Source organism: Symphodus melops (genome assembly GCF_947650265.1).
Source record: "Symphodus melops genome assembly, chromosome: 14".
Classification (NCBI taxonomy): domain Eukaryota; kingdom Metazoa; phylum Chordata; class Actinopteri; order Labriformes; family Labridae; genus Symphodus; species Symphodus melops.
The window spans coordinates 24,301,309-24,313,465 of NC_136704.1; the positions used below are offsets into that span (position 1 = coordinate 24,301,309).

General features: G+C 44.1%; 1 protein-coding gene across 1 annotated transcript in view; it reads left to right on the top strand.

Annotated features, from left to right (window-relative positions):
- Nucleotides 1-464: 464 nt before the first annotated feature.
- LOC306834960 (cysteine/serine-rich nuclear protein 1-like) overlaps nt 465-12,157 on the top strand; it is a 37,428-nt gene continuing 25,735 nt past the window's right edge. Inside the window, exon 1 of the mRNA XM_079361307.1 lies at nt 465-561. Coding sequence (XP_079217433.1) covers nt 499-561 — 63 coding nt within the window. The 5' untranslated portion in view covers nt 465-498. The remainder of the gene's footprint in view (nt 562-12,157) is intronic.

Consider the following 12,157-nt stretch of genomic DNA (forward strand, 5'->3'; position numbering starts at 1 on the left):
TCCTGCAGGAAAGCGGTCCAGAATATTCAATGTGGCTGTAAGTGATGATGAGTAACAGGGAAGAGATTTTTGAGAAAGCCAAGTTTTGGTCAACATTTCCAAAATTGTAAGATGATCTTTTTTCTTTTAGTGTGAGAAGCAGGGAGGAGAGAGAGAAGAACAGGGGAGTTCATGTTTGAGGGAGCTTCTGGTAGAGCACCAAAAGAAGCAAGTTTACATGAATTTAAGAAAAATAGAAGGTGTAAAGATCAACTTTAATAAAGACTTTTTCTCAGTTAAAGTGAGTTCACATTTGCAGAAAACAACAAAAAAAACTTATTGAAACAAATCTTGAAACTTTCAGCCGAGCTTCTCTGGAAATGTTTGATATGTTGATGCTGATTCTTTATTTCCTGTTTTACTTTGTAGTTACCCATGTCTCTGTGTTTCAGATCCTCCTTGTTCTCCTCAGCCTGATTGTGCTCACCTGTTTCTCGTTGACCCCCTGGTTGTCTGTGTATGTATTTAATCTTCCTCTTGTCGCCGTCTCATTGTGTCGACTTGTTGCAGCATTTTCACCTGGTGAGTTTTCTAGTTTTTTTTTTTGTTTTTTTTTAAACCTTTGCCTGCCTCCTCGTTCTCTTTTGGATTTGTTTGCACAACTTGAGCGATTTGTTTGGTCAATCATGAAGCCTGTAGACTGACAATGCCTTTCCCAAACCCAGTGCTACTACTAGCATGTCCAAAATGCTAACTGGGGTTAGATTGGCTGTTTTCAAACTCAAATGTTTAAGCAGCAGAGGAGAGGAGAGCATTAAAGTGAGTGCTTGTTGTAGAGAGTTATCTGTTTACATTCATGCACAACATCACACCTGTGCAGGGGCTTTACCACACAGCTGGCCCAGTTTATGTGGTGCAGAGTGGCAGGTGGTGATAAAGCAACTGAAACCCCAGAGTTCACCTAAAAACACTCCCGAGTGCATGAGGCTAAGGCTTGTTTTAAGAGTTTGATTTTTGGCTTCTTCTGCCGTTATCATACAGACAGGATAGTAGACTGAGTCTGAAATCAGGGTGAGAGAGGGGACGGGAAAAGACCCACAGGCCCGATTGGATATTGTCATTTTTTAAGGTACATTTTTAACAGTCCCCCTGTGCTCTAAATGAAACATCAGTGTTTCTGTGCTTTGGTCCAAATATAACATGAATCAAGCAGCAGAGGAGGTTTGTGACCCTGTAGAAACCAGCTCTCTCAGAAGGCTCCATTTTGGTGTGTGTGTCTCTTTAAATGCAATAAGCCCCGCCCCCTGAGTTTTCCCAGTTGACATCACTCCCTCTCTCGCAAGAATGAAAATGGCGGACCTGCATGAAAGTTTGCTTAATAGGCTGTGGGTGGAGATACCGAGGGAGGAGAAGGGATTTTGTTTTTTTTACCAGAATCCCACTGTGACATCACAAGGAGAGCGCATTAGAAACGGAGCATTTTTCCCTGTGTTGTCAGACTCCTGCAGACCACAAACAAAAGACTGGATGGGTTTATTTCACGTTGTGGGTCTGTAGACTCTCAGGTTACCCAAATAGATGTTCACTGTCAAAGTTGAATCTTCTTAATATTTCCCCTTTAAATAAAATGCATTAAATGTGTTTTGTCACTGCACATGATGTAAGCGCGATTTTATTTTGTACATGCAGTAATAATTTCTTCAACCATGAGAGTGTTGGCAGCAGCAAATGGGGGAGTTGAGTTAGTGTCACTCTGCCATAATAATCACAAGCTAGTTTAAAATAACATACAGAGCTGAAAACCCCCAATTAGAGAGCAGGGCCGTCTTGTCACCATGCACTAAATCTGTCACGCTAATCACAATCGTTTGAATCAGGAACACTTGCCTTCCTTCCCCTCGACAACTGTCTGTCTTTATCATTTGTTCTTTAAAGCAAAAAAAAAAAAAAAAAAAACTTTTCATTCGGAGCACCTGCAGCAGCATGTTTGTCATTTTCACTCCAGACTTCAACATATCTGCTTCAGTTCTTTTTGTGCATTCAAAGGATTTCAAATGTGCTCTCCCATCCACCCCCACCCGCTCGCTGAGACTGGCTCCCGGGGCTGACACAGACCACATGCAGAGCTTTGTGTATGATGGTATTGACTTTACATTCAGGCTGCTTACTCTCCCAGGGCTTCCCTTGGAGAGGTAAAAAAAAAAAAAGGGCTGACAACATTCTTTTGCCTCTTGTAAACCCTCACAGTGATTTTCAGCCTGCAGGATGGATTCATGGATTTGTTTTTGGGGGGGGGGGGGGGGGGGGGCTTTATCAGCGGTGACAAGATGCAGATATGAGGGGGGGAAATGTGTAGTGCTCTGCTTTTAATGCTGCTTGTTATGATTGTCAAACATGCTCTCCCAGTGATGTCAACCTGCCTGTAGGAATAGTGATGTCATCTTAAAAAAGAAAAAAAAAGGGGTTGTAGAGCGTCGCCAGCAGAAGACTGTCTAGGAGCCAGAGCATTAGCATAGAGGCTAGACAGGTCCACTTTCAAACCCAATCACTCGGGCTGTCATGCTTCGTACTGCTGCTTGTTGCTCTGAACCGCTGCCAGGGCATCCATCTCAAAATATCTACAAAATAATATTCAAAAGAGGGAAAAAAAGGGGGAAAAGATATTTCCCCTGCAGAGCTCATATCTCTCTCTTTCTCTCTGCCTCGCTGTAATTGGGGTGTGACCTAAATATCTGACTGAAGCTGCACTTGAGCGAGTCTGCAGCCTCATTGACCTACATATGGGGAGAACATTGGTAAAGCTGCACTAGAATCAATATGTCCTTGCACTTGGCGCTGGCTCTGTCCTTTTTAAATGAAATGCGTTAAGTTGTCATTGTAATTTAGGTTCGGTCTGTAACTGCTCTAAATCAGCACGGATCATGGCGTTCGTTAGCAACCTGTTGGCTAGCTGCAAAGTTTAGCAGCTCCTCCTCACATGCTCGTGACTGAAGTTTAAAAAGTGAACTTTGAACTTTTTCTTTTTTTTTTTTTTGTAGCCGAGGATTTATGTTCGCGACTCTTGAGAGTTTCCAGTTTGTCTTCTTTTGTTTGTTGTGTCAGCTTCTCCACCCTGAGAACCCTGGGCGTTACAAAGCAGCCACAAGCCAACCTCAAACTTTTACTTTTTGACCTATTTAGGCTTCCATAACCCTCGTTCTCACTCACAAGTGTTTCTGTTGTGATGTCTCCCACACAGCTCATTTTATCGCCCTTCCTTTTATTTGCAGCATCGCAGTGAAGACAATGAAAGACCGCGGCGTCTCATGTGGCTGCTGCAGCCACTGAAAGAGCATCTTATGGAGCGTCTGCATTTAAACAGCCTCTCAGGGATTATGCAGTGGAGTCAGGGTAGATAGGGTTCACAAAAACAGGAAGAAAATGGCCGAACTTTCCACCTAATTGGGCTTCCATAACACTTCCTCTCACCCTAAATGTTTGCACTCGTTTTGGTTTTAAACGGCTTGTTCACGCACCCGTCCTTTCTTTGCAGCGATGCAACACAGACAATGAAAGAGTCCGTGGCGGTGTCTCACGAGGCTGCTGGTGGCGCTGATGGCTGACAACAAAAGAGTGTCTGCATTTAAAAAAAAGATGTCTCAGGGAATCTTGTTGGGAGTAAAAGTCGACGATATTCATCATAACTGCTAACTGGAAGAAGAAAAAAAAAGCGTGTGATTTATTCCCGTTTATTTGTATAAATGAAGAGTTTATTAACTCCAGCTCTCCTTCATGTAGAGACAGAGCGAGGAGACAAAGGCTGCTTACAGAATTCATTAGAGCTCTTCCCTGTGGTTTTGTAATTGATCGTGACAGATCCACCTCCTGTTGATGACAGCCTCGGTCCTACTGTGAAGCTCTCAGTGAGCCGGATTGATTTAGGACTTCCTCACTGCTCTTCTCCTCAGCCTTGGCAGCAACAATAAAAAAACCCAGCTCCGGCCTGATGTTCTTGTGTTCTTACCCCCCTCAGGGCTAACCGGGCTGGGTTTGGTTTTTACACGCGCCCTGTAATTAGGAACATCCTCTGGGTCTTGTAATGTCCGTGAATTAGGAAATCGTCTGCGAGGAGATGGCCAGCGCCGGAGAATAAAAGTCAGAGACGCTGGAGAAATAAACGTTAGTTTTACAGCATGTGGACACAAGGTTCCTCAGGTTTTTAATTACAAGGCTGTCCTCGCTAAGATTGTTTATTCTGGGTGAGAACGAAGGGCCAAGCTAATTAGAGGTTTAACACCTTGTGGCTGTTTTTAAGTTGTGTTTGGTGCAATGAGAGGGATTTGACTCAACTATAGATTGCTTGTGTAAGCACATCGTCTGAAGCGTTGTTGTATTTGAGTCTAATGAGCAACAGGGTGAAACTTCACACGTCTGTGCTGGCGGATAAATCTCACTGAAACACTTGGAGGGAGGCAGAAATGCAACATTTCTCTCTCTTTGTTGTTTTGTTTTTTTAAAATCTGCGTCGGCCACCTTCAACCAGACTGAGCTGTACTCGAATGAAAAACGTTGTTGATGCTCTGATCAGTCCGTCACTTCCTCCCCAGGCGACTGAAACAGTCACACTGAAGAAACAAACGAGAATCCTGCACGTTTCTGTTCTTCATGTTGCATTGTGTGGTGATTTGATTCACTTATCACAGAGTGTCGTTGTAATGGTGGGATACGCATCGCTCTGTGAGTGACCCCGTGGTTTATATTTAGCCTGCACTTTGAAATATTAATGCACTAACACACACTCGAATATTTAACACACGATGTGCAGCAGGTCACCACGGTTTACAGCGCAGCTTCTAGACCCAACACCCACCTCTCAATGAGAAATCAATCAATGTGTTTTTCAACCAATCAGATTTATTTAATGAGAACACCTCAGTCGTGTCACAGAACATGTTTAAAAAGCACTTCCTGTTAATTCCTGATTGTGTGTGTGTGTGTGTGTGTGTCGGGGGGGGGGGGGGGGGGTTTGTGGGAGGTCGAGAGACGGGTTCATCAGAATGATGCCTTATCTGTCGGTGTCATTTACAAATGTTTGTCATTATATTGAAAACAAATTAACTAAAAGGGGGGGGGGGGGGTCGACTTCATGACACTCTTTGGTTTTCCAAGCTCACCCACTGATAACATGATCCTGTCCCACCAGACGAGGATCACATGGTTAACAGTAAAACCTGCTCTCGACCTGCCAGGATGACGTGACCATATTTGTTGAAAATGAAAAAGGTCATGGTTTTGACTTTGTACCTGACATATCTTCTCCTCCGGCTCATTTCCATAAACCTCCCACGGATGTCAGAGTCAAATGCACACAGGAAATGATCGTTACATAACGTTTGTGCACGTTCGGGGAATTCTCTGTATTGATTGGGAAATCGCTTTGTACATTTCAAAGGAAGAATCGATAACCGAAGCTGCTCATACAGACGTGACGCTACACGCCGTTTCCTGCACAGACAACAAGGACGAAGCTGTAACTTATAAAGCGTTGTGACAGTTTAGTTACTTTACGTCTTCTTCAGTCATCCCGTTTCCTCTGCTGGTGTACAACATGTGTCCTGAAGCTTGATTATTTACACGTGATGGAAGCGGGGGCGATTGTCCGCTCCCTTTCTTTCACTGTTAGGAAGTTGCTTTTTTTCCTCTCTCTATCTCTCTCTCTCTCTCTTTCTGACCAGCAGCCAGAATTACAGGCAGGAAATTGAGAGCAGAATCGGTGCCAGAGGGTGTGTGCATGCATGTGTGTTTTGTTGCAAAGGGTGTTTTGTGGAGACAGCAAGTTGGATTGTGGATCCCGTCCCCCGCTTGGCGCCATGAGGCCCACGCACAGGAAGCTTCTCCTGCTAAATACAGCTGACCGACCCCACCCCCCCCCTTCTCCCCTCTCTCTCCCTCCTCTCTCTCTCTCTCTCTCCTACATCTACAGGTCTGCAGACTGAGAGGCGAGCAGACAGCTTCTCCCTTTTTTTCATCCCTCCCTCCATCCATCCGTCCACAGCTGTGAATTTTAATGAGCTCTTATTTCCATGCTTTCTCTGCAAAGCATTTTCTTTTTTTAGATCGTATTTTCATATTCCTATTCACAAACAGCCGTGGCCGTGATCTGACCCCTCTGCTCACTGCTCAATAATCACACAGACACACAGCTCCACTTCAGACCCCCTGACCCCTGATCTGGGGCAGAGACCCTGTAAAAACCGAGTCTGCTGCGGCAGAAACAGGATTCTTTACGACCTCCCTCCTCTTTCACGGCTTGCCATCCCTGTAACGCTCTCTCTCTCTCTTCCCGTCTAGTTCAAGAGCAAGCCTTGCTAATCAGCTTTTTACACAAAGGGAGAAATTTGTGGTGCGTTTAAGCCCCTGGGTACATCTCAGTCCCTAACTAAAGTCCTCCCAGTCCACCGTTGGTTATTTTGCTAATCTTAAACAGCAGAACAGACTGTGAGAGGAGCCTAATCTCAACAGAGTGCCGTCTAAATCGCTGCATGTCAATCTTCTCTCCTTTGAGTCAGAGGGAATACTGAACATCAGCACTCTGCCACCGACGAGTCATTTGGCGGCATGACATTTTCGATTTGGCATCCAACAAACCTTTTCTGGATGGTTCCGAGGAGTTGAGCAGCATTTTCAGATTAACCTGAAGTGGGTAAAATTATAAGATCCATCCCTGTCCATACATATCTACTAATACATGTTTGAAGGCTGATTCTTCCTGCCATTACAGAAGACAGCTTGACGTTTATTTAAAGTAGCTTCTGTGTTAGCATGTCTGACATGATGCACGAAAGATTTCACGCCAAAATTCATGTGAATTTTTAAATCACATCACTCTGACTTCGAGGTCCAATCAGTAAGATATTTTCTGAATGAAATGATGACGCTCTCTTCCTGTGTGATCATGAAGGAAACCTGCTGTGTTGAAGCTTCTCTGACAACAATGCAGCAGCCAGTATGTCCTCCTTCTAACTTTACATTCTGCTCCTGAATGCTCTGGATTTGATTGGACCAGAGAAGGTAGGCGGGGCTTTGGAGGCCGTTTTGGACGCCCCTGGGTTTGCCAGATATGAGAGCAGTTATCAGGTGAACAGGTGTTGCAGCGATGGAAGCGGGCAGTGGAACTGCTTCAGATAGAAGTGATTGTACCCGAGCTAAAAAGCCTCTGCATGTTTCTAATAAGCTCCAGCAGCAGAAAGCTGCTCAAACTAGGATCAATGTTGGAGATGAAACATGGAGAGAAGTTAGAACGCAGAAAGCTTTACAGACCCATGCAGAGCTGGCTAAACACTGAAGCTACAGTGTCCACCACATGCAGAGCTGGCTAAACACTGAAGCTACAGTGTCCACCACATGCTGACCTGTGTGAGAGGAGGGCGCGGAGCCAGCTCTCTGTAATGATTTAATTGATTTAGTGCTGCATTTTAGCTGCTTGCTTAAAGTGTGAATCTGCTGTTTGTGAATGAGTAAATTGTACGTACGGCGTTAGAGATATTCCATTACTGACTGCAAACAACACTGAGCTAAAAGACACAATGATTCGTAGATTGTCGAGAGATCAATGCACTCTGCAGGAGGAAAAGAAAGCAGAGAAGGTGATGAGCTGTGAAGCCTGCGAGGGTAAATGTATACAGAGAGCAAGCCTTCGTGACCGAGTCGAACTAATGGTGGAATAAGCATTGTGCTGCGTGCTGCCTCACATGAAGACGAGATGGCAGTGATACGAGGGGATCAAAGGGAAGCAAACCAGAGAGACTGTGGAGCTCTTATCAGAGCTCAGAGAGAGTTGACAGTTTAGATTCGAGCCCAGCAGCAAGAGGCTTGTCTTAATGTGATTAACGCTGCTCGAACCCTTGCAGGGCAGCGCGGCTCCCGTCCAGTACGGGACTGGTCTCACACTGGGACTCAATGTGAGTTATTCAGGGATAAGGAGACATATATGTAATGCTTAAAACTCTTTGTTCAAATCAATTCAATACATTCTTTTAGTGTGATTTATCAGAGCTGCTAAGTAATGCGTTTATTTAATCAAATTAATTGCTGTTTGAAGGAGGCCGACGTGGCGGGAGGAATGCGTGTGTCAGGGGAAAAGATGAGCAAGAAGACTAACAGAGAGAGATTATATGAAGTGATGCTTTCGAGCATGTTATTGTTTATAATACTGACATCACTTCCTGCTTTTTATTAATTGCAATGACAAGTTGTTACTTGTTGTTGTATTTTTTTTTTTCGGGTTTAATGTGCGGCGTGCAGAATAACTGACCAGTGATCCTGCAGCCGAGCGTCGATAACCAAACATGGCCATAGTGGGCTCAGCTGTTTAAGGTACTCATCTGTGTGGTTTCTGCTGCCGTGTATTAACGGGGCTTTGCAGTGCTCCTGAGCTCTGTGGACTCCTTATCCCCGTCACTGTTGTGTAAAGAGAGGGAGTCTAATCCTATCTGGCCTCCAAATCCTCCTCTGGGGCCCAGACTGTGTAGAAAGAGGCACACAGGCGCCTGACTGGCCCTCCTCTCTCTCTCTCTCTCTCTCTCTCTCTCTCTCTCTCTCTCTGTCTGTCTTTTATTTTGTGTGTGTGTGCGGATAAATACGCACACACCTCTGGCTGGCTGCCAGTGTCGCCGTGGTCACAGGTGACTGCTGTAGTTTACTGCAAACAAAGTCAGGGATTGTCAGGATACTTTTCCTGTCTCTGCGGTGGAAAATGTTGCTGATTGTTGGAAAAAAATCATGCATTGAAGGGTTATAAATAGAGACGGACATAAACAAGTGAGCAAAAAGGTGAGAGATATATAAACACTACATTTCCCAGAAGCTGTAAAATGAGAGCGCATGTCGGACTTTCAACTTTGAGAGCCTGAGAGTTGATTATAACACCGCAGGCGAGCAAACCAAACCCCTAAATGAAAATACTGACCTCCCCTCGCCTCCTGTTGAAGCCAGAGAGAACAGTTCTCTAATTGTTGCTTTGCCTCTCGGCGCTCCTTCACCACACAGCTACATTATCCCTAAATGACAAACGCTGTGTTATTTCGGGTGATCCGCAAGAACTGCAGGAGACAGAGGGACTCTGCGTTAAAAAATAAACACAAATGACAGTCTGACCATAAATCCTCTACGTGAAATAAGCAGTGTGTGTGAAGTGTGCTCTTTATTTTACGAATGAAACACAAAAAACGTGTCTATGGGGGATTTTCTTTTGCTTATTTAAAAGTTGAATATTATGGCAAATAAACTTCACCATGTTTCTCTAACTCTTACATGAGTCTCTAGTCTGTCTCCAAACCCCCCAATGATGAGAAAAGTCCATCCTCTCTGTCTTCTGCCTGCTCCACTTTTCAGAAAATTTGTGCTCAAACAGGCCGTTTGGAGATGTTCCCTTCATGACATCACAAAGGGCAGTAGCCCCTCCCCCAGGTGGGTGACACTCCCACAGCTAGGTGTTTGTTCTGCCCTCTGAGTCTGCCTTCTCACCGTAAACATTAGGACATGGAGCCAGAAAGCAGTGAGTACACCCGAGCCCTTCCAGAGAGGGGGCGTGGTCAGATACAGCTCATTTACATATTTAAAGCTACAGACACAGAAACAGCCTGTTCCTTCATCAAATTTGAGGATCATTCTTTGCCATTAGTCTGTTTGTGAAGGAGTTTTAGAAGCCAAAAACACAAGAGATGCACCTTTTACATTGCAAACTGAGATCTGCACCTTAGAGAAAGGTCATTCACTTTTATTTTATTGGAAGTTTTTTGCAAAAAAAACAAAACAAAAGCATTGGGGAAACTGACCATGAGTTATGATTGATACATGAAATCAAAGCTTTCTCTCTCTTCATTTTACAGACAAATGATCACAGTCCAAATATCCAAGTGACCTTAGAAACTCTCACTGCTGCTGGAGCCCGGCCAGAACACAGCTTACACAATGTGCAAAACAGTCAGCTGTGCGGGGATCAAGTCAAAGTCTACAACAGGAGTTTTGTCGGTTGCATGCTCAGATGTTTGGTGTTTGTCAGCAGAAACACTTGCACATTGTTGATGTGAAGCAATAAAAATTATCAAATATAAAATTTAGATAGTGTAGTGGAAGTGGGAGGTAACAGCTTGCCATTTTTTTTTCACTTTTTTGAACCATTATGCTTTAACAACGCTAGCTGTATAGCTACGTATGTAGGCTATGCTAGGTTAGCGGTTCACAAAGCCGGGGTCGAGATCCACTTTCCTGAAAAAGGAAGTCAGTGTTCTGACGGCACCTGAAAATTCTTTAAAAGGTTTATTTGTTGGGCTTTTTCTGCCTTTGACAGCGGACAGAGTCAGAAATCATTGAGGGAGAGAGAGTGGGGAAGGAAGTAGCCACAGGGCGGATTTGAATCCAGGCGGCCTGCATCGAGGACTACAGCCTCGGTACATGGGGTAGTAGACTAACCACTAGGCTACAGGCACCTCATCCAAAGGTTTTAAACTATTACATTAAAGATAGTTTGCCTGCTTATTAAATCCAGAATGGATACTTAGCACATATATTTTTATAAGCTTAAGATGTCCTCTCTTTGCCGCAACACGAAATCAACACACAAAATCATTCCATCACATCTCTGCACAATTTGCATTTTTATTAATCCCAAATCACTCCCCTGATTTGGAGTTATTCCTCACAGATTAGCGCCCCTCTTTATTCCTCTGAGGCTTACGCTGCTCGAGCCGATCTATCGCGGCTCCGCCGAGCCCATAAATTGTTAGCTAAAGAGGGTAGACAAACACAGTGGGCCGGTGGTGTGGGATTCGGGCAATTTAATCCTTTGTCATTATCTGACAGGCCTTGCCAGCAGACATCTGCTTGTGAATGCAGTTCCAGGGAACCCTGAGAAAACCGGCGTTACTGAGGTTAGGGAGGAAGAGGCACACCCTGGTCCCTTTATGCCGCTTACATGCACTTCATTAGGGAATGGGTGTTCTGCTCAACAATGGAGACCAGGCCCTGACGCTGATAGCTTTATCTCGCGGTGACTAAACAGGCGGCAGAATCCGCCCAGGAACGCTGAATGCTGGAGGAGAAAAAAAAATAAAAAGAACTTCCTGTATCTTCAGCGAGACTGATGAGTCAGGTTAATAAAGATAAAATAATGAGTCATGCTTAGAAAGGACGAGTACAGAGCGGCAAAGTGAGTGGGACTGGAAAGTCTGTTCTTACAATGCTGAGTAGTTTGACATTTCAATACGTACGACCAAAAAGCTCAAACAGTCAATTTGTAGAAGTGGGAGGGATACGTTCTAAAGAAACAATATGAAGCAGCAAAGAAACGCCGACTTTATTGAAAAAAAACAAGAGAACGCTGATCCTGTTTGTTTCTTAAAAAGGACCACTGGAAAACGCAGCATTGCAAACAGAGGGAAGCAGAGGGGTCGGTGGAAAGGATACTAATCTAGACCTAATCCCCTCAGCATCTGTCACTGATGCATTAATCAGACAGAAAGGAAACATGTTATTCTGTAATGCCTCCTCTTATCCTAAGCCACTGTTGTTGAATTTTGTGGAGTGGGCATCATGGGTCACAAGCCTTTCTCCTCCAGAAACAAAAACAAAATCAAATCCTCCGACTTCTTCCAGCTGGATCTTTAAAGATCGGCTCGATTGATTTTATTTATTTATTTTTTGTGTGCAACAACACTGAATATAGAGCGTGCATATAAACGGTCTGTAAAGGATTTTTAAACGGCTCGTTATTAGATTATGAAAGATTTACAGGCTGCATATTTAATGCGCGTGTCCTCTTACAGGGCTTTATTAAATAACTACATCTGCTTCTCCTAAACCCTGCTTGTTTGGCTTCTGGTACATATTTGCTTTTGTAGGTTTTTTTTTTTTTTTTAACACTACGGAGGTGTCAGATGTGAGCAACATCTTCTTTCTAATCACAACCCTGATCCACCAAACAATTCACTTAAGGAAGCTCTTGGACGCCGCTGCTCACTTTAACCAGTTTAATTAATTAGAGTATCACAGCGCCATTAGCACATTGATTCAGATCGGTTAGCTTTCTGATTCTCACCCTTAAAAAAAAAAACACTTGTCACAGTCGTTTTCATAACGACGGCGCCGATAGGTTTCGTGGCTGATTGGCCGTGCGTATGGATCCATTGTGTGTGACATT